The sequence below is a fragment of the Dendrobates tinctorius genome, unplaced genomic scaffold, assembly GCF_039654945.1.
Source record: "Dendrobates tinctorius isolate UK_male_01 unplaced genomic scaffold, ASM3965494v1 ptg000075l, whole genome shotgun sequence".
NCBI classification, from domain to species: Eukaryota; Metazoa; Chordata; class Amphibia; order Anura; family Dendrobatidae; genus Dendrobates; species Dendrobates tinctorius.
Window position 1 is genome coordinate 27872480 of NW_027361743.1, and position 21207 is coordinate 27893686.

Genomic DNA, 21207 nt, shown 5'->3' on the forward strand with positions numbered 1-21207 from the left:
AGTAACCTAGGCATACCATGACATTATAGTCGGCCCAAATAATAAAGTGAGAGAAAAAAAAAAAAAAAAAAAAGGTATAGATAGGGAATATAGGGGTTACTTACTATGGATCCTATACTTTCCCTAACCAAGCAGCTGGAGGCTCTATCCATACAGGTCACTGAACTCAGGGGGGCGGTCCAGCAACAAGGCCTGTCAGCTCCTGCAGTACCTGCTGAGGCTGCAGCCAGGGCAGCTGAGCCCAAGTTTCCCCTTCCTGAACGATTTGCTGGTGATCGTGGTAAGTTCACGGTGTTTCGTGAATCATGCAAATTGTATTTCCGTATGCGTCCACATTCCTCAGGTAATGAGGCTCAACGCGTGGGCTTGGTGATTTCTTTGCTGAGTGGTGACCCACAGGCCTGGGCCTTTTCACTCCCTTCAGACTCACAGGCATTTGAATCTGTAGATTTTTTTTTCTCTGCTCTGGGTTTGATCTATGACGATCCGGATAGATTAAACTTAGCAGAGTCTAAGATACGCTCACTGCTACAGGGTGATCGACCAGCTGAGGATTACTGCACGGAATTCCGGCGCTGGGCGGTGGACACGCAGTTGAATGACCCTGCGCTTAGAAGTCAATTTTTGCATGGGGTTTCTGGAAGGGTTAAACAGACTCTCCTAATGTACGAGACTCCCGCCTCTCTGGAGGCTGCGATGGCACTTGTAGTACGCATAGACCGACGTCTCCGTCAGGGGGCGCTGGTTTCGTTGCCTCCGGGAGGTGGGGGAGTGGTCGGTGAGGTTGCCGCGGGTGAATCCGTGGAACCCATGCAGATCGCTGGTATAGCACAGTCACCGAGTAACAAGCCTAAACGTCCTTGGCACAGAAGGCAGGGGCTCTGTTTTTTTTGTGGCAAAGGAGGACATTTTATTAACGCTTGCCCCCTGGTACCTAAGAAGGGCGCGCCGGCGGAAAACTGATAGGCTCAGAGGGTTTGGAGGAGTCTAGTCTGAGCCTTTGTGTATCCTCCGTCATGGTTTCCCAGTGTATGCTCCCTGCTAGGGTGGTACTTGGGGGGCAAATGCTCTCTATTACAGTATTTATTGATAGTGGCTCAGCTGCCAATCTCATTGATGAGAGGTTCGCGCATACAGCGGGATTTCCGGTGGAGAAATTGCCGAACCCCATCCGGGTGGTTACCATCAATGCTTCCCCGCTGTCTCAAGGGGATATCACAGAGTGTGTGTTGGATATACAACTCCACATCGGAGTATTACACTCAGAGCGGGTAACTTGTAAGGTGCTTAGTAACTTACCGGCTCAGATGGTTCTGGGCTTTCCATGGTTGTCAATGCATAATCCTGTTATTGATTGGAAGACCCAGGACATAATTCAGTGGAGCAGGGAGTGTCAGGAGAGGTGCCTGGCTACATGTATTTCCGCTTTGACCCCCAGTATCCCGGAGCCGTTGCTGGATTATGCAGATGTATTTTCTGAGAAGGGTTGTTCGGAACTACCACCGCATCGCCCCTATGACTGTGCTATTAGGTTGAAACCAGGGGCCAAGTTACCTAAAGCTAGAATGTTTAATATCTCAGGTCCCGAGAGGCTAGCTCTTAAGGAATACATTGCGGATAGCCTGAGCAAGGGTCATATTAGACCTTCCTCTTCTCCTCTGGCTGCTGGCTTCTTCTTTGTTAAAAAGAAGGATGGCGGTTTACGCCCGTGTCTGGATTTCAGAGAACTCAACCAGATTACGGTCCGTGATCCTTACCCTATGCCACTTATACCCGATTTATTCAACCAAGTGGTTGGTGCCAGGTGGTTCTCCAAACTGGACCTCAGGGGGGCGTACAATCTTATAAGAGTCCGTCAGGGGGATGAGTGGAAGACAGCGTTCAATACCCCTGAGGGTCACTTTGAGAGTTTGGTAATGCCGTTTGGGTTGACTATGGCACCGGCGGTCTTTCAACACTTCATTAATGATGTCTTCTCTCAGTTGTTGGGGAGGTTTGTTATAATTTATCTTGACGACATCCTCATTTTCTCTCGCGACTATGATACACATATAGAGCATGTTAGACAGGTTCTGCAGTTGCTCAGAGAGAACAGGCTCTATGTCAAGCTTGAAAAATGTGTGTTTTTCGTACAGGAGCTACCGTTCTTGGGTTATATAATCTCCGCCTCAGGTTTTAAGATGGACACCGCAAAGGTGCAGGCGGTACTACATTGGGATCGGCCTGATAATCTTAAGGCGCTTCAGCGATTTCTTGGCTTCTCCAATTACTATAGGAAATTTATTAAGAACTTCTCTATGATTGCCAAACCACTGACTGACATGACTAAGAAGGGTACCGACTTTTCTGACTGGTCTGAGCCTGCGGTACAGGCATTTGAATTCCTCAAGAATAGTTTTGCCTCAGCGCCCATTCTGGTGCAGCCCGATGTCTCCTTACCGTTTGTCGTGGAGGTGGATGCGTCGGAGGTTGGAGTGGGGGCTGTACTGTCTCAGGGCCCTTCTTGGGCCAAGTTGCATCCGTGTGCCTTCTTCTCCAAGAAACTGTCGCCTGCGGAGCGTAATTATGATATTGGCAACAGGGAACTATTGGCCATCAAATTGGCATTTGAGGAGTGGCGACACTTCTTGGAGGGGGCTGTTCATCAGATTACTGTGATAACCGACCATAAGAATTTGCTTTATTTAGAATCTGCTAAGCGCCTGTCCTCCAGACAGGCTCGCTGGGCATTATTCTTCACCCGGTTCAACTTCTTTGTTACCTATCGACCTGGGTCGAAGAATGTTAAGGCAGACGCTTTATCCAGGTGTTTTCCTGGTGGAGAGTTATGTGAAGAGCCGGTGCCTATTCTCCAAAAGGGTGTGGTGGTATCTGCCATCACGACAGAGATTGAGGCAGAGATTGCGGAGGCTCAGGAGGTGGTACCGCCGGGGTTGCCTGCTAATAAATCTTTTGTGCCGCTACATCTACGCTCTAGAGTGTTGGGCGAACATCACGACACGGTACTGGCAGGTCATCCAGGGGTTAAGAGCACTCTGGAACTGGTATCGCGTCGTTTTTGGTGGCCTAAAATCCGGCAGGATGTGGCCTCATATGTGGCTGCCTGTACCACGTGCGCACGGGCCAAGACTCCTCGTTCCCGTCCCGCTGGTAGCTTGCAGCCTCTCGGGGTGCCCAGTAAGCCATGGACTGAGATTTCCATGGATTTTATTACTGACTTGCCCGCCTCGGCAGGGAACTCGGTCATTTTGGTAATTGTTGATAGGTTCTCCAAAATGTCACATTTCGTTGCTTTACCGTCTTTGCCCAATGCTAAGACTCTTGCTCAGATATTTATTCGCGAGGTGGTCAGACTTCATGGTGTCCCGTCTGACATTGTGTCTGATCGAGGTACGCAGTTTGTGGCAAAGTTTTGGAGAGCTTTTTGTTCTCGCCTTGGAATCAAATTATCTCATTCATCGGCTTTCCACCCTCAGTCGAATGGACAGACTGAGCGGATGAACCAAAACCTGGAGCAATACTTGCGCTGCTTTATTTCCGACAATCAGGAAGAGTGGTCAGCGTTTCTTCCTCTGGCAGAATTCGCATTAAACAACCATTGCCAGGAATCGTCTGGGGAATCTCCTTTTTTTTGTGTGTATGGTCAACAGCCTCAATTTTGCACCTTGCGTCAGGGGTGCTCAGTTGGCGTCCCTGAAGAGGACCAGTTGGGAGCTCAATTGTCATCTGTTTGGAGGAGAGTCAAGCAGCGCTTGTTGAAGGTGGATTCCAGGTACAAACGGGTGGCTGACTGCAGACGTGTGCCAGGTCCGGACCTGTGTGTGGGTGATTGGGTGTGGTTATCTACTAGGAACATTAAGCTCAAGATACCGTCACTTAAGTTGGGTCCCAGGTTCATTGGCCCATTTAGAATCTCCGCAGTGATCAACCCAGTGGCATTTCGTTTGGAGTTGCCGGCTGTGTATAAGATTCATAATGTATTTCACAAAGCATTGCTAAAGAAGGTCGTGGGTTTGGTGGATGGTTCCCCCGGGCCACCACCTCCCGTCTTGGTGGATGGCGCGTTGGAATTTGAGGTGTCCAAAGTGGTGGACTCTAGGGTTGTGCGTCGCACTCTACAGTACCTGGTCCACTGGCGTGGCTATGGTCCTGAGGAGAGGACATGGGTGCCGGCCTCTGACATTCATGCTGATCGACTGGTTACTATGTTCCATCGTCGCCATCCGGACAAGCCAGGTCCTCGACATGGTGAGGTTCCGGAGGTCCCTCGTAGAAGGCGGGGTACTGTCATGTCGGACACTGTTCACACCAGGGTGTCCGGCAGACAGCGGTAATACCCTGTTGGGTATTCTGTTCCAGTCGGGATAGGGTTAACCAGGTTGTCATGCTGGCTGAGGGCTGGGCCACGCCCTTGGTCTTTAAATAGTTTGTCCTGACTATGGGCGTCGCCGACTATAGCTTTAGCCTAGTGCTAGCAATACCGGTCAGCAGTGGTGGTGTTGGAGCGTCTGATATCTGGTGCAGTATATCCCTCAGTGGTTCTTTCTCCAATCTGTTATATATATATTTGGTTGCCCTTGCACATTATTGTAATCCCTTGTGTATTAACTGTGTGGTGTTTCTTTTACCCCTGCCCATACGTATTTGTGGGGTCTGGTGTCTGGTCCCCTCACTGGGTGGAGGGTGGTGGGTTCAGCTTAGGGCTGGACAGGAGACAGGGACAGGGTGGAGGCTCAGGCAGGCACACCTTCAGTGTAAACCCTGGGTAGAGGGACAGACAGGGTTCCCCTAGTCTGAGGGACATCGCAGGGGTCCCGGGGTTTTTGCCTAAAGTAACCTAGGCATACCATGACAGGTTAGAGATAAAAGGTGAGCAGCAGATGTTGGGGAGAGGGGAAAAGCAATGGGGATGTTGAAGTCACCCAAGATAAGGGTGGGGATGTCACAGGAGAGAAAATGTGGGAGCCAGGTGGCAAAGTCATCCAGAAACTGATGGGAGGGGCCCGGAGGACAAGTACTGAGAGAGATGCCCATTAAGTTGGGAAATAAAGGCATTAATAGTCATTTAACTGCTAGATAATAAGAACATTAAGAACAATGTATATAATATGTTATATCATACAGTATTGACCTCAGTGCTTACTTGTATATATATCAGTAGCGTAGCTACCGGGGGGGGCAGGGGGGACAGTGGCCCCAGGCCCCGCGCTCTGAGGGGGCCCACCACAGCTACACTACACCACTATTCTGCGGCAGAGCAAGGAGAATCGATCTCCCTACTCTGCTGCCCGGGCTGCTATGGGCCCCTCAGAAGGCGGTGGGGGGCCCCGGTGCCAGCAGTGGGCCCCCCACCTCTCAGCCAGCAATGTCGTCCTGGGCTATTCTGTGCGCACAGGACCTGTGATGAGGTCACAGGAGGGGCGGAGTCAGGGGTCACATGATCAGGGGCTTCAGTGGCTGCAGGACTCTGCTGTGCTGGTTGTCATGGTGCTAGCTGGATGAGGTGAAGTTTCTGTGTGGGGTCAGGAGGGGTTTACAAGGTGGATGTAGCAGAGCTGTGTGTGTATGAGGTGTACAGCATGGAGCCGTGTGTGTAGAAGGTGTACGGAGCAGAGATATGCATGTATGAGGTGTACGGAGGAGCCGAGTGTGTATGGGGTGAGCGGAGCTGTTTGTGTACAAGGTGTACGGAGCAGAGTCGCGTGTGTACCAGGTGCACGGAGCAGAGCTGTGTGTGTACAAGGTGCAAGGAGCAGAGCTGCGTGTGTACAAGGTGCAAGGAGCGGAGCCATGTGTGTACCAGGTGCATGGAGTGGAGCCATGTGTGTACAAGGTGCACAGAGTGGAGACATGTGTATGTATGGAGCGGATCCGTGTGTGTACGGGGTGTATAGAGCGAAGCCGTGTGTGTACGGAGCGGAGTCGTGTGTATACGGGGTGTACGGAGCGGAGCCGTGTGTGTACGGGGTGTACGGAGCGGAGCCAGGTGTGTACAAGGTGTACGGAGCGGAGCCGCGTGTGTACAGCATGTACGGAGCAGAGCCGCATGTGTACAGCATGTACGGAGCAGAGCCGTGTGTGTACAGCGCGTACGGAGCAGAGCCGCGTGTGTACAGCATGTATGGAGCAGAGCCGCGTGTGTACAGCATGTACAGAGCAGAGCCACGTGTGTACAGCATGTACAGAGCAGAGCCACGTGTGTACAGCATGTACAGAGCGGAGCTGCATGTGTACAAGGTGTACAGAGTGGAGCCGTGTGTGTACAGGGGGTGCGGAGCGGAGCCGTGTGTGTATAGGGGGTATCAGGTGCAGTAATAGGGACACATGCAGCAGCAGTGGCTCAGCATTGGGGTATCAAGTGCAGTAATAGGGACACATGCGGCAGCAGCGGCTCAGTATTGGAGTATCAAGTGCAGTAATAGGGACACAGAGCAGCAGCGGCTCAGCATTGGGGTATCAGTTGCAGTAATAGGGACACATACAGTGGCAGTGGCTCAGCATTGGGGTATCAGGTGCAGTAATAGGGACACATACGGCAGCAGCGGCTCATCATTGGGGTATGAGGTGCAGTAATAGGGGCACATACGGCAGCAGAGGCTCAGCATTGGGGTATCAGGTGCAGTAATAGGGACACATACGGCAGCAGTGGCTCAGCATTGGGGTATCAGGTGCAGTAATAGGGACACATATGGCAGCAGCGGCTCATCATTGGGGTATCAGGTGTAGTAATAGGGACACATATGGCAGCAGCGGCTCAGCATTGGGGTATCAGGTGCAGTAATAGGGACATATACGGTAGCAGTGGCTCAGTATTGGGGTATCAGGTGCAGTAATAGGGACACATACGGCAGCAGCGGCTCAGCATTGGGGTATCAGGTGCAGTAATAGGGACACACATGGCAGCAGCGGCTCAGTATTGGGGTATCAGGTGTAGTAATAGGGACACATACGGCAGCAGCGGCTCAGCATTGGGGTATCAGCAGGATGAGGGGTTTGTGCAGGTTGGAGATAGATGGTGATAGAGCTGGAATATGAGAAGTGAAATGTGTCGTTGTTGTATTCTCTGTAGCAGAGTCGTGGCTGGAGGAGTTGTCATGTCGGTCTGGGCCAGATGGAAAAGATGTGAAAAGTGAACGATTCCATCAGAAAGATCGTCAGCGGTAAGACACCAACTATAACTTTTCAGTAATCACTTATATGTTTTGAAGGACTTGTATTTACCACTGACCATATGACGGTAATATCAATATTGGTCTTTATATAGGGATTATTTTCAGTAACAGCGCAGTTATCTCCTACATCCACTATTACGTTGCGTCACCGAGTTGTAATCAAAGTTACCTAGTTAGGGGCCCACTTAGAAGTTTCACCCCCCCTGAACCAAAACCCTAGCTACGCCTCTGATATATATATATATATATATATATATATATTCACACATACATACACACACACCCATATATATATATATATATATATATATATATATATATATATATGTATATATTTATGGTTAGTCAGATAGTGTTGGTTGATTACCATTGTCTGCCCTGTTCCATCCAAGTATGGTAACCTTTTCATAAAACAACCCCTTTAATCATAACCTTCACTATGATTGGTGTATTTAGAGCTTCGGTGACTGTGTTCCTATGATGGCACTTACTATTCATGTACATTGGAAGCTCATGGGTTGTAATAAGAGCCTAGTCTAACAATCAGATTTCAGCTCTCCTTTTTCTAGTATAAAAAATATGATAATTGATAAACGTATGACACCAGAAATCAGGAACAGAGAATTTTGTCCTATGGACAAATGCAGGGAGGCACGTGGAACCGTTAAAACTCGAGAAATACTCACTGCTCCTTTACAGTAGAGCCTAAGATGTCCCGATGGCGTCCGGACGATCACAGACATTCTTTTTCTGTCGCTGAAACAAACAAAAATGATTATTTTAATAACTTGGTAGTAACCACGATCTTAGTAGCATGTATACAGAACACTGCTTGCTGTCAGTGAATGAAAATATTTCCTATAAACCTGAATAGACCTAACAATTCTTACAGCCAGGGCAACGAGAACAAATTTATTCCATCAAAAATTTTCCCAGGACACGTGAATGGGGTACAATACATAGAATTCACGCCAAATCAATTCGATGATTTGGGTCAACAAAAAATAACGGATTGTTTAACGGCTTCCGGGCCAACAATGGATTTTAAACATCAAGGTTTCATGTTCTACATGTCCGATACATAAAAATAATTGTTGCAGAAAGGGGAACAAATTTAAATTGTATTTTAGCGGTCCTTTGGGGCCGTAACAAAAATTTTAAAAAAAAAGTGAAAAACAGACATGTATTTCTTAATTTTCCCCCTAATATTATAAAAAAAAAATAAAAAGAGGATGAAAACAATATAAAAACATTTGCAGCTGACATCCTGACAATATGCCTGGTTGAGAACAGGGGGTCATCCTGACAATATGCCTGGTTGAGAACAGGGGGTCAATGACCCCATCCTTACATTGGATAAATCAAGTTTATCTGATAAATGTATTATTTTTATTACTATTTTTGGTATCACTATCTACAGTTGTGGCCAAAAGTATTGACACCCCTGCAATTCTGTCAGATAATACTCAGTTTCTTCCTGAAAATGATTGCAAACACAAATTCTTTGGTATTATTATCTTCATTTAATTTGTCTTAAATGAAAAAACACAAAAAGAGTTGTCCTAAAGCCAAATTGGATATAATTCCACACCAAACATAAAAAAGAGGGTGGACAAAAGTATTGGCACTGTTCGAAAAATCATGTGATGCTTCTCTAATTTGTGTAATTAACAGCACCTGTAACTTACCTGTGGCACCTAACAGGTGTTGGCAATAATTAAATCACACTTGCAGCCAGTTGACATGGATTAAAGTTGACTCAACCTCTGTCCTGTGTCCTTGTGTGTACCACATTGAGCATGGAGAAAAGAAAGAAGACCAACGAACTGTCTGAGGACTTGAGAAACCAAATTGTGAGGAAGCATGAGCAATCTCAAGGCTACAAGTCCATCTCCAAAGACCTGAATGTTCCTGTGTCTACCGTGCGCAGTGTCATCAAGAAGTTTAAAGCCCATGGCACTGTGGCTAACCTCCCTAGATGCGGACGGAAAAGAAAAATTGACAAGAGATTTCAACGCAAGACTGTGCGGATGTTGGATAAAGAACCTCGACTAACATCCAAACAAGTTCAAGCTGCCCTGCAGTCCGAGGGTACAACAGTGTCAACCCGTACTATCCGTCAGCGTCTGAATGAAAAGGGACTGTATGGTAGGAGACGCAGGAAGACCCCACTTCTTACCCCGAGACATAAAAAAGCCAGGCTGGAGTTTGCCAAAACTTACCTGAAAAAGCCTAAAACGTTTTGGAAGAATGTTCTCTGGTCAGATGAGACAAAAGTGTTGCTTTTGGGCAAAGGCATCAACATAGAGTTTACAGGAGAAAAAAAGAGGCATTCAAAGAAAAGAACACGGTCCCTACAGTCAAACATGGCGGAGGTTCCCTGATGTTTTGGGGTTGCTTTGCTGCCTCTGGCACTGGACTGCTTGACCGTGTGCATGGCATTATGAAGTCTGAAGACTACCAACAAATTTTGCAGCATAATGTAGGGCCCAGTGTGAGAAAGCTGAGTTTCCCTCAGAGGTCATGGGTCTTCCAGCAGGACAATGACCCAAAACACACTTCAAAAAGCACTAGAAAATGGTTTGAGAGAAAGCACTGGAGACTTCTAAGGTAGCCAGCAATGAGTCCAGCCCTGAATCCCATAGAACACCTGTGGAGAGATCTAAAAATGGCAGTTTGGAGAAGGCACCCTTCAAATATCAGGGACCTGGAGCAGTTTGCCAAAGAAGAATGGTCTAAAATTCCAGCAGAGCATTGTAAGAAACTCATTGATGGTTACCGGAAGCGGTTGGTCGCAGTTATTTTGGCTAAAGGTTGTGCAACCAAGTATTAGGCTGAGGGTGCCAATACTTTTGTCTGGCCCATTTTTGGAGTTTTGTGTGAAATGATCAATGTTTTGCTTTTTGCTTCATTCTCTTTTGTGTTTTTTCATTTAAGACAAATTAAATGAAGATAATAATACCAAAGAATTTGTGTTTGCAATCATTTTCAGGAAGAAACTGAGTATTATCTGACAGAATTGCAGGGGTGTCAATACTTTTGGCCACAACTGTATATAAACTAAAATAAAAAAATACTCGCAGATTTCATACTGAACACCAGGCTTAATATTACACTCCTGCATTGTGTCCTTCACATGGACATTAGCAGCAAAAGACCCTATAAGATTGTACGGAAACCTTTTCTGAGAAAGTGTAGAGAGAAGGAAGTGTAAGGTAGCACTGTCATTCAAGGTTGGGGACACTCGCTTGGCAGTCAAATAATCACATCCGGCACCGGTTTTCCATAAAACAATAACAATCCATGCGCTTTATTCAGGCATAAACCCACAGCAGCAACATAAAGTTCATATAATCAGCATAGCGTTCATGACAGAGCTTCCCTCTGTTATCCCTGTGGTCACACAGGTTACGCAATGTCCAGTACTCAGGCTCTTCAGTCTCACAGATATCTCACCCCATCAGGGTTACCTCATGGCTGCTTCAGCTCACTGCAGACGTTCATTCCTTCCCCTGGAAACTCTGGAATTCTGAATTCAACAAGGACCAGCACTTGCAGCCATTACTCACAGGCACTTCAGGAAGGCTGACACATCTTCCAGCGAGACCTTCCGAACGGACCAACCGGGTCCCAGCATTCACTCATGTGACCTACCCTGGCCACCTTATATGGTCCGTAGCCATGCCCACCGGATCACATGGCTATGACCTCATCACAGGTCCTTCAAGCATTCATACACATATACTTTACTATGGCGTTTTTAGACACACCCCTAGGTGGATTTGTAGGTAGCTCTCCCTAACACATTGGCACGAAAGATCAGCTCTGCTGATAAGCACATAATCAAGCCTTCATCCCAAGGCAACCCACCTTGAGATACATTACGATCATTCAGCATCCTACTCCTATCAGGACACTGGAAATGCTTATATGCCTGTCCTGGGACACCCACACAGCGCCCCCTAGCGGACACAGTGGTCACTACACCACAGAAGGCATGAGATTAGTGATAGTGAATGGTGGCTCCTGTGTTATTTACTATATACGGAAGTGTTACCTTTCATTGTCTGTGATGGTAATAAGACTGCTGAAAAGTAATTTTTACAGAACAGTAAGCGAGTTTAAAATTAGGTCTAGTGGCCAGTGTGAAAATTGCAATTTATTTTTTTAGATGGTGATAAAGAAAGTTGAAAAAAAAAGGATTATACAATTTGCAAAAATAAATTTAAAATAAAAACTTGATGTAAAAGAAATTTGTCAGTAAACTCAACTCTCCCATATAAGGGCATGCAGGGCTTTGAAATATAAATCCATCTAAAGCATTATATTGCCTATCTGTTGCAGTTTTTGTCAGAAATTAGCTTTTTCCTTCATATCCAAATGAGTTAGGCTGGTTTCACATTAGCGCACAATGCGCTGTGCAAAAAAACGCTATCAGTGGCATGCGTTATGTGCACATATGTTTAACATGGCTGGCGCATGGTCTTGCGATTGCACGCGTTCATCTGCGTTGTCGTGCGCATGCGCTTTTTCTAGGTGTGCGTCTAGACGCGTTCGACGCAACATGTTGCAGTTTTTGTTCCGCCCAAATGCATCAAAAAAACGCATGGGTTCGCTGTGCGCATAGAATGCGTCAAAACAAAGCATTATAGTCTATGGGAACACATGCGTTTTAAGAGTAAACATGTCTAGACACTGGTTTAATCCACCCCCTAAACAAAGAAACATTGTTTGGGAGGTAGTGTAGATAAAATAAGGTGTTGACACTGGCAGTCCACTACTCTACAGCCAGCCTGGAAGAGAGAAGCAGCCAGAATTTTTTGAAGAGAAGCCCTTTGGAGACTTACAGCGAATTTAATAATGTGAGTATTAAACCTAATGTCTGCCTGTACTTTTTTCTCTATTTATTATGTACTAATGTCTCTTTTTATTGCAGCATGTCTTCTGGAGAGAAATACAGACTGGCCCATGGTGAACTGGCCCAAGCAGAGCGGAAAGCGAGTACCTTCCTGCACTACAGTTTGGGTAAGTATTCGCTGTCGCATCAACACATGTACCAAATTAATTTTTGTTCTTTTTCAGACCTCATCGGCCACGGCAAGTGAGGAGGAACAGCAGGTGCAGCCAGTCAAAGTGCCGGCGGGGAGACGGCCTATAAGTATAGACTAACTGTGATTGTACTCTCTTTTTTTCTCTGACTTTTTTCTGGCCTGTTTTTCATCTTCAGTCTTGCTTCTTTTCTGTATTTTTTTCTATCTTTTTAATTTCCATATCTTTCCAAGATTAATGTTTTTCTTTCTTTTCTAGGCTCCACAATGGGATGAAGAGCTCGCCCTTGACAATGATGCCCTCATCCAGTTGGTCCAGGAGCGAGTCCAGTTGTGGGACAGCCGTGATCCTCAGCACTCGGACAACGTGGTGCTACGGCGGCTCTGGAATGAGTTGGCAGCAGCGCTGATGGATGGCTGGGACAACGCCTCTCCACGGGTCCGCAAGGAATTTCGTAAGTATTTTAAATGCTGTGTGATGCGCCAGTGACCTGATGATGATAATGTTGCTGTATACTGATGATGAGGCTGTATAGTGATGATGATGGGGCTGTATACTGATGATGATGGGGCTGTATACTGATGATGATGGGGCTGTATACTGATGATGATGGGGCTGTATACTGATGATGAGGCTGTGTACTGATGATGATGGGGCTGTATACTGATGAAGCTGTATACTGATGATGAGGCTGTATACTGATAAGGCTGTATACTGATGATGATGAGGCTGTATACTGATGATGATGAGGCTGTATACTGATGATGATGTTGCTGTATACTGATGGGGATGGGGGCTGTATACTGATGATGATGTTGCTGTATACTGATGGGGATGGGGGCTGTATACTGATGGGGATGGGGGCTGTATACTGATGATGATCAGGCTGTATACTGATGATGTTGCTATATACTGATGATAATGAGGCTGTATACTGATGATGAGAGTGCTGTATACTGGTGATGGGGCTGTATAAGGCATCACACACATTTATGCTATCCCGGCCTACAGTGCATTGTTTAATCTTGTTTTTGGTTTTTTCCACAGTGAACAAAGTCAAAACCCGTTGGCGCTCGATGTAGGATCGCTTCAACAGGGATGTACGTCAGGAGAGCAGGGTTCCCAGTGGTGCTGGTGCAAGGACCTCAACCAAATATAGATACCATCGGGCGTTGGCCTTCTTAAGACCGTCCTTGCCACCAGAGCGTAAGTATTTTGTTGTTCTATGGGATTGTGTTTTACTCTGTGTCTTTCTATTCCACAGGAGTTGGCGCTTTAACTATTGTAAATGCATGATACTAATGTTTTTGTTTTCTTTTCACAGCACCTCGAGCAGCACCCTGCAAACTCGTCCTGGAGCGGTCCTTCATCGAAAGACCTCGGACCCGTCTCAGCCTTCCGACAGCCAAGAAGCAGCTTGCGGGTCGGCACCACAGACAGCTGGAGACCAGGAGGCTGGTCAATCAGGTGTTCCCCTGTCCCAGGTCACTGCCACTGGTTTTGCGGGCACTTCCCGGAAGCGGCAGAAAGCCTCGTATAGGTCTGTCATGCCCGAGTTCCTTCACTTGAGCTCGGTCTTTCAGAATGACCTCAAGGCGCTGTCAGACAGACTGGAAAGCGGTTTTACCCTAATGGAAAATCGCTTCCAGGCTGTCAACCGTCGCCTTGATCACCTGTAACCTTACTTCAACAAACCAGCGCACCATTTTTTTCATCAAACAGAACGGGGCATGGTGGAACACCTTAGTCCTGAGCTACAGCTCAATGTGATGCAGGCCTGCAACACTGCTTACATGCAGGCTATGCAGCAGAGTCAGTATGTGCAGCAGTCAGTGGTGGCATTTCCAACTATGCCACCACTGACTCACTTCACCTCACTACCGACTTCTGCTGCATATCACTGCACAGCCACCTGCATTCCAAGCCATGCCGGACACCAGTACACCACCCCAAGGCCGAGTGCTGCTGGACACTCCCCTACCACCACCATGGCAAGCGCTGCTCCTGCCTGGGCCACCGCCACCACTCCTCCTGCCTGGACCACCACCGCCACCACTCTGCCTGCCTGGACCACCGCCACCACCACTCTGCCTGCCTGGAACCACCGCCACAACTCCTGCCTGGACCACCACCGCCACCACTCCTCCTGCCTGGCCACCACCATGCAGCAGCAGCAGCTGGGGGACCCTCATTCTATATTTGCACCCACGGACCCTGGCAGGACCTCCACAACCACTTCACGCATGCAGCAGCTACAGGATCCTGCCAGGATGTCCCCCAGCTGCAGGTGGTCACCCAGCTCCAGGAGGTCAACAAGTAGCAGGCGCTCCAGGCAGGACACACCAAGCCACAGGAGACACAAAAATGGACACAAAAAAAGAAAAACTCTGACCCTCCCTCCCCACTCACCTCACACTGTGTCTCAATCTGCCTCCAGTTCCATCCCTGAGCTCCCTTCCCCCACTACTTTTGTCGCCCCTTCCCCTAGAACCCCTTCCTCGCCTTTAAGCCATTCCTCGTCCCTCCACACCCCCAACTTGCCACCATTTTCCCCCAAACGTCGCTCCCAGTAACTGTAATTTTTTTTTTAAAATAAATAAATGTACAATTTTGGTTTCCCCTACTGTTTGTTTACTTTGTATTTCGCCGCCTACACACACTGCGCCGTACACTTTGTGTTTTGCCACCACATAGCTCCAGTACTGACATGTTTTTTGTGTCAGTCCTGGAGATATGTGTTGTCAAAAACACAAATATATGACTTGTATTTTCACCACCAGTATCTTCAGTCTGCTAATATTGCACAGACTGAATACAGGATGGTGGTGAGTGCAAGGCATATCTATTCTCACCTTGCCAGGTATCAAAGAGTGAATTGATGATGGTGAGTTTTGACCATCATCATTTCACTCTTTGTGACACAAGGCCAGGGGAATCTAGATATACCTCTATTCAGTCTGTGGCGAATAGACTAAAGAGATGATGGAGAAAATACCCGTCATATCTACAATACCCTGGCCTGGTATCATAACTTTTTAGCACATCTGGCCTGGTGAGTATGAGTTGTAATCTGCAACGTCGCTTTAGTCTACATTATCTAGACTGGAGAGATGCTGGAGGTTCACTCATATATGTATTCACCTGCCCAGGTGGCATAAAATTCTGAAGTCAGGATGCGGTTTTTTGGGCATCCTCACTTCAGCATTACATCAGGCCAGGGGATTGTAGAAGTTGTATAAACTTTATCATCTCTCCAGCCTGTGTGCATACTGAAGCCACACTGGAGATCCTACAACTAATATTTATACTCACATGGTCAGGTGTCATAAAGAGTGAAGGATGCTAGTGCATCCCAAAATCACTATTTGTGACATCAGGCCAGGTGATATAAATATTAGTTGTATTATCTCCACCGACGCTGCAATCTATTGAACACAGACTTAAGAGATGATGAAGGTCATACAACTTTTATATCTAGACTCACGTGGTCAGGAGTCCTAGTAAAGTCAGGATGCACAAAAAACAGCATCCTGAATTCACTGGACACCTGGGCAGGTGATTATTGATTTGTAGTGTATAAAGACAGACTGCACTCGGAACAGGTATCAAAACATGTTTTTTATTTACATGCACACAAGAAAACAATTTTTCACCATTTGATCTTGCCATTCCACCCGTCCTACATCAGAGATAAAGTAGGCCGCAAATTGGTCCCTCATTTGGCCAACTTCAACTGATGATCTGAGAGGGTGCTGAGTGAAATCAGGCAATGGGTTGGCAGCTGGTTCATCCAGTTCAAAGTTAGGGCGCTCTTTAGACATAACAAAATTGTGAAGACCCACACACGCTTTCACCACCTCATCCACTGTTTCCAGTTTAAGATTAATGGCTGTGCTGAGAATGCGCCATCTGGAGACAAGAATACCAAAGGCACACTCTACAGTTGTTCGTGCCCTGGTCAGTCTGTAATTAAATATTTTTCTTGTGTGGTCCAAGTCCCGGCTGGAGTAGGGTTTCAGCAGGTTTTGGCACATTTGGAAGGCCTCATCCCCAACCATTACAAATGGCAGTGGCGGACCTTCGGTGTGGGGAAGAGGCTGTGGCAGGGGGAAATTAAAATGGTTGCCATACAACATACGGCCCATGTCCAAGTTCTAAAAAGCCTGGGAGTCATTCCCCCGGCCAAATGCCCCAATGTCCACCGCAACAAACAGACAGTCTGCATTTGCAATGGTCATGAGTACTGTAGAAAAGTACTTTTTATAGTTGGAGTGCTCCGAACCACTTCTTGCGTGTTTGGTTATCCTGATGTGTTTCCCATCAACCGCTCCCAAACAGTTGGGGAAATTGCAGACTGTCGTGAATTTTTCAGTAATTTCAGTCCACTTTTCCACGGTGGGCAGGGGCATAAATTCTGGACAGAGAACGTCCCACAAAGCCCGGCAGGTGTCCGCAACTATTCCCGACAAGGTGGAGATTCCAAACCGGTACTGGAAGTGGAGTGAAGATAGGGTCTTTCCAGTAGCCAGAAATCTGCGAAACAGAGAAAGAAAAAAAATTAATATTTCTGTCTAGGGTTTTGCAAAACACAGAAATGAAAAAATATTTGTACATGGCATAACAATAATTCTGCAGGCTTTTGTTTACTACATGGCATAACAATAATTCTGCAGGCTTTGGAATAGTACACGGCAGAACAAAAACAATTATGCAGGCATTGGTTTTTAAATATTACGTACCGTAATGTGACCAGGAGCCGTTCCTCAGGAGGAATTGCACGACGGAGCTGTGTGTCCTGTCTCCGGATGGCTCCTTGAACACGAGCAAGCAAATCCATGAAGCTTTCTTGGGACATCCGGGTATAGTCACTAAATTTCGCCGGGTTTGCCTGTAGCTCGCTGTAGAGGATACGGTACCCTCCACGGCTCTCCCGGACATCAACAATCGGATGTATCCACAAACGCCACCACTGCCGCCTTCGCTGTCTCTCTCTGCCTTTCTTGCTGGCAAGCAAATGCAAAAGCCTGAGACAGCGCGATGCCCAGATCCAAGTTGAAGCGTAAACTCTTTCAACGCAGATCCATGTTCACAAACGAAAAAGCAACAAAATCTGAAGAATTCAGCTGTAACAGGGTCTATATAAGGAATTCCCATGACACACGCCCACTGGTGTCCCATTGGTGGAGTATGTTTCAAGGATTTTCCTCCTGTGAAATGTGACACCTAGAGAACGCATGTGCATAAAAAAACGCAAACGCATGCAAAAACGCTGCATTTTGTCAACATGTGTACGCAGATGCGTATAAAAAATGGCTGCGTTTGCATGTGTTTTGTGCATGTGTTTCAATTGGGCACGATGCGCTGCGCAAAAAGGCACAAATGTGAAACTAGCCTTAACTGTTCTGGGTGTGGCAGAGAACTTAACAATCCCTTCCCAGACGATTTCCCTGCCCAGCACCTGCCCCTTCAGTTTGATCGCAATCTCACCGTCTGTCTGAATTACTTGCCTAATGCCTAAACAGAGTAAGTTATCAATCAAACTAAAAATGTTGCGCTGGGCAGAGAAACAACTGGCTTGGGAAGTGGTCTGTACGCCATTCTTATTAAGGGGCATGCAGGAATACGATGCGCCAAATTTATTAAAAAACACAAGACACTTAATGAATTCGGTGCATCTCATTAACGGTGTGCGTCTCCATGCTCCTAGCCAGAATTGTTACTCTAATCACAGACTAGAGACATTAAGAATTAAGAAACGCCACCACCTTTGAAGAATTTAGCAGGTGGCCGTAGCCACTCCCTGACTTGACTCCTCTCCAGCTTCTACCAGTAGGTACACTTTAACTGTAAGAGACAGAATCTAAAAATAATTTAAAAAAAAAAACATAAAATCACATTGTATGATTTTTAAATAATTAAATTGCATTTTATTGCACAAAATAAGTATTTGATCACCTACCAACCAGCAAGAATTCTGTCTCTGTCAGACCTGTTAGTTTTTATTTAAGAAGCCTCTTAAGCCCCCGTCACACATAGCGATCTCGCTTGCGAAATGGCTGCTGAGTCACAAGTTTTGTGACGCAACAGCAATCTCACCAGCGAGATCGCTGTGTGTGACACTTACCAGTGACCGGCCCCCCTGCTGATATCGCTGATCGTCCTCGAATGGTCAGGACATTTTTTGATCGCTGGTCTCCCGCTGACAGGCGGGAGACCAGCGATCAGCGAGCTGGCGCTGGTAACTAAGGTACACATCAGGTTTCTAAGCGGCGCGCAGCGCTTAGAAACCCGATGTGTAGGTTAGATACCAGTGCGCTGGTGCAGGGAGCTGGTAACCAAGGTACACATCGGGTTTCTAAGTGCCACGTGTTTGGCAGCTCACCAGCGATCATATAGCGACACACCAGCGATCCTGACAAGGTCATATCGTTGTCGGGATCGCTGGTGCATCGCTATGTGTGACGGGGCCCTTACTCTGCACTCATTACCTGTATTAACTGCACCTGTTTGAACTCGTTACCTACTGTATATACAAGACACCTGTCCACACACTCAATCACACTCCAACCTCTCCACCATGGCCAAGACCAAAGAGCTGTCTAAGGACACCAAGGACAAAATTGTAGACCTGCACAAGGCTGGAATGGGCTACAGGATGGCAAGTAGCTTGTTGAGAAGGCAACAACTGTTGGCACAATTATTAAAAAATGGAAGAAACACAAGATGACTGTCAATCTTCCTCGGTCTGGGGCTTCATGCAAAATCTCACCTCATGAGGTAAGGATGATTCTGAGAAAGATCAGTAATCAGCCCAGAGCTACATTGGGAGGACTTGGTCAATGACCTGAAGAGAGCTGGGACCACAGTCTCAAACATTACCGTTTGTAACACACTACGCTGTCATGGATTCCAATCCTGCCGGGCACACAAGGTCTCCCTGCTCATGCCAGCACATGTATAGGTCTGTTTAAAGTTCGCCAATGACCATTTGGATGATCCAGAGGAGGCATGGGAGAATGTCATGAGGTCAAATGAGAACAAAATAGGACTTTTTGGTATCAACTCCACTCATTGTGTTTGGGGGAAGAAAAAGGATAAGTACAACCCCAAGAACACCGTCCCAACTGTGAGGCATGGTGGGGGAAACACATACTTTGGGGGTGCTTTTCTGCAATGGGGACAGTATAACTGCTCCATATTGAAGAGAGCATAGATGGGGTCATGTATCACGAGATTTTGTCCAACAACCTCCTTCCCTAAGTAAGAGCATTGAAGATGGGTCATGGCTGTGTCTTCCAGTATGACAAAGACCCAAAACACACAGCCTGGGCAACTAAGGAGTGGCTCGGTAAGAAGCATTTCAAAGGCCTGGAGTGACCTAGCCAGTCTCCAGACCTTATCCCAATAGATAATCTTTGGAGGGAGCTGAAACTCAATGTTGCCCAGTGACAGCCCCAAAACCTGAATGATCTGGAGAAGCTCTGTATGAAGGAGTGAGCCAAAATCCCTGCTGCAGTGTGTGCTAAAGTTCTGTTTTTCTATTGTATCAAATGCTTATTTCATGCAATAAAATGCAAATTAGGCAAAAATCATACAATGTGATTTTCTCATTTTTATTTTTAGATTCTGTCTCTCACAGTTTAAGCGTACCTATAATAAAAATTACAGACCTCTCCATTCTTTGTAGGTGGGAAAATTTGCAAAATTGGCAGTGTATCAAATACTTATTTTTCCCCACTGTATAAGAGTGAAAATGCTAATTTTTCGGAACAGCAGCAATAGATAGACAAAGTAAAGATGTTGATGGATTTACCTCTCAAAGTTGTGCATGCTTTTTTTTTGGGGGGGGGGTGATCTTGCTGACAATCTCCCTTACACCTGTAGCAAAATATTAGGGCAAGTGCTAAACATCCGGAACTCATAGCTGATACATTTTACATGCATTGATACCTTGTAGCAAACCACACAGAGGTGAACAATTGTGCTGCTGAGAACTAACTGATTGGGCATTAATTATCCGGGACACATGGTCATGGGCAGCTGTAAAACGTATTACAGCTGTAGAGATTAAGAAAAAAGAATGTTCCCATTCAATGTGAGCAAACAGACATCTTAAAAATAGTGGGAAACTGAACCATAAAGTATAATAGAAAGTTTTAAAACTTTTTTTATATAGAGCATGGACACTATTATAAATAAATTCTGGAATATGAATTTGTTTCTCATTGTTCCTCATCTTTTTTTAAGACCCGACGTACCTGCGTCTCAGAACCAACCTCAAATCTCAGGTTAATAACCCCTGACATCACGGGCACAATGGACTATTTTTGGACATGTTTTCTCAAACTTTTTGGAGTTGACTTTGCCTGAAATCATCTACGTGCCCACAGAGTAATATATCAGGACTAATTGAAAGTTACAATTTAATGTTTCCACCATTGGAGCAAATCACCGTATTTTACTATACATGTTTCATAAAGTCAAAGGGCACTTTAGCTAAAATGGTCATTATTCACACATCTGACATAAATGGCCCATCGGGAAGGAAGGGTTATTATTTCATGTTTTACCATACGAGAAGAACTGACTATACACAAATCAGAGCAGCTAGTAACAAGATGACCTTCTCTGTTACACAAATACACAATTTGGCTCCGGGAATAAGTATGGCTCATGACTTTTGTTTGGCAGGAGGACCTGGATGTGGGTTCCTCATTAGTAGGTTTCTTAGAAGACATTAAAGGTGATGGAAATGAGGTCTTCTGGTTCTGGAAGCCAGGCCTGGTTGGGGGATTAATGAGGACGTCTTGCAGTAAAGCATTTATTCTCATCTTCATGTACAGCGTTCTTGATTTTCGTATGCAATATGTTAAAAGTAAAGTCGCTGAAAATTGTCAGTTCTAGGTGATGTCACGTGGCTGCGGCGTAAGTGGTCACTGTCGATTATGACTAAATCAATAGCATAAGCAAATATAGGAAACAATGC

General features: G+C 46.3%; 1 protein-coding gene across 1 annotated transcript in view; it reads right to left on the minus strand.

Annotated features, from left to right (window-relative positions):
- Positions 1-21207, minus strand: part of ATP8A2 (ATPase phospholipid transporting 8A2) — a 1255085-nt gene that overhangs the window by 790601 nt on the left and 443277 nt on the right. The window contains exon 20 of the mRNA XM_073583121.1: positions 7859-7928. Coding sequence (XP_073439222.1) covers positions 7859-7928 — 70 coding nt within the window. The remainder of the gene's footprint in view (positions 1-7858; positions 7929-21207) is intronic.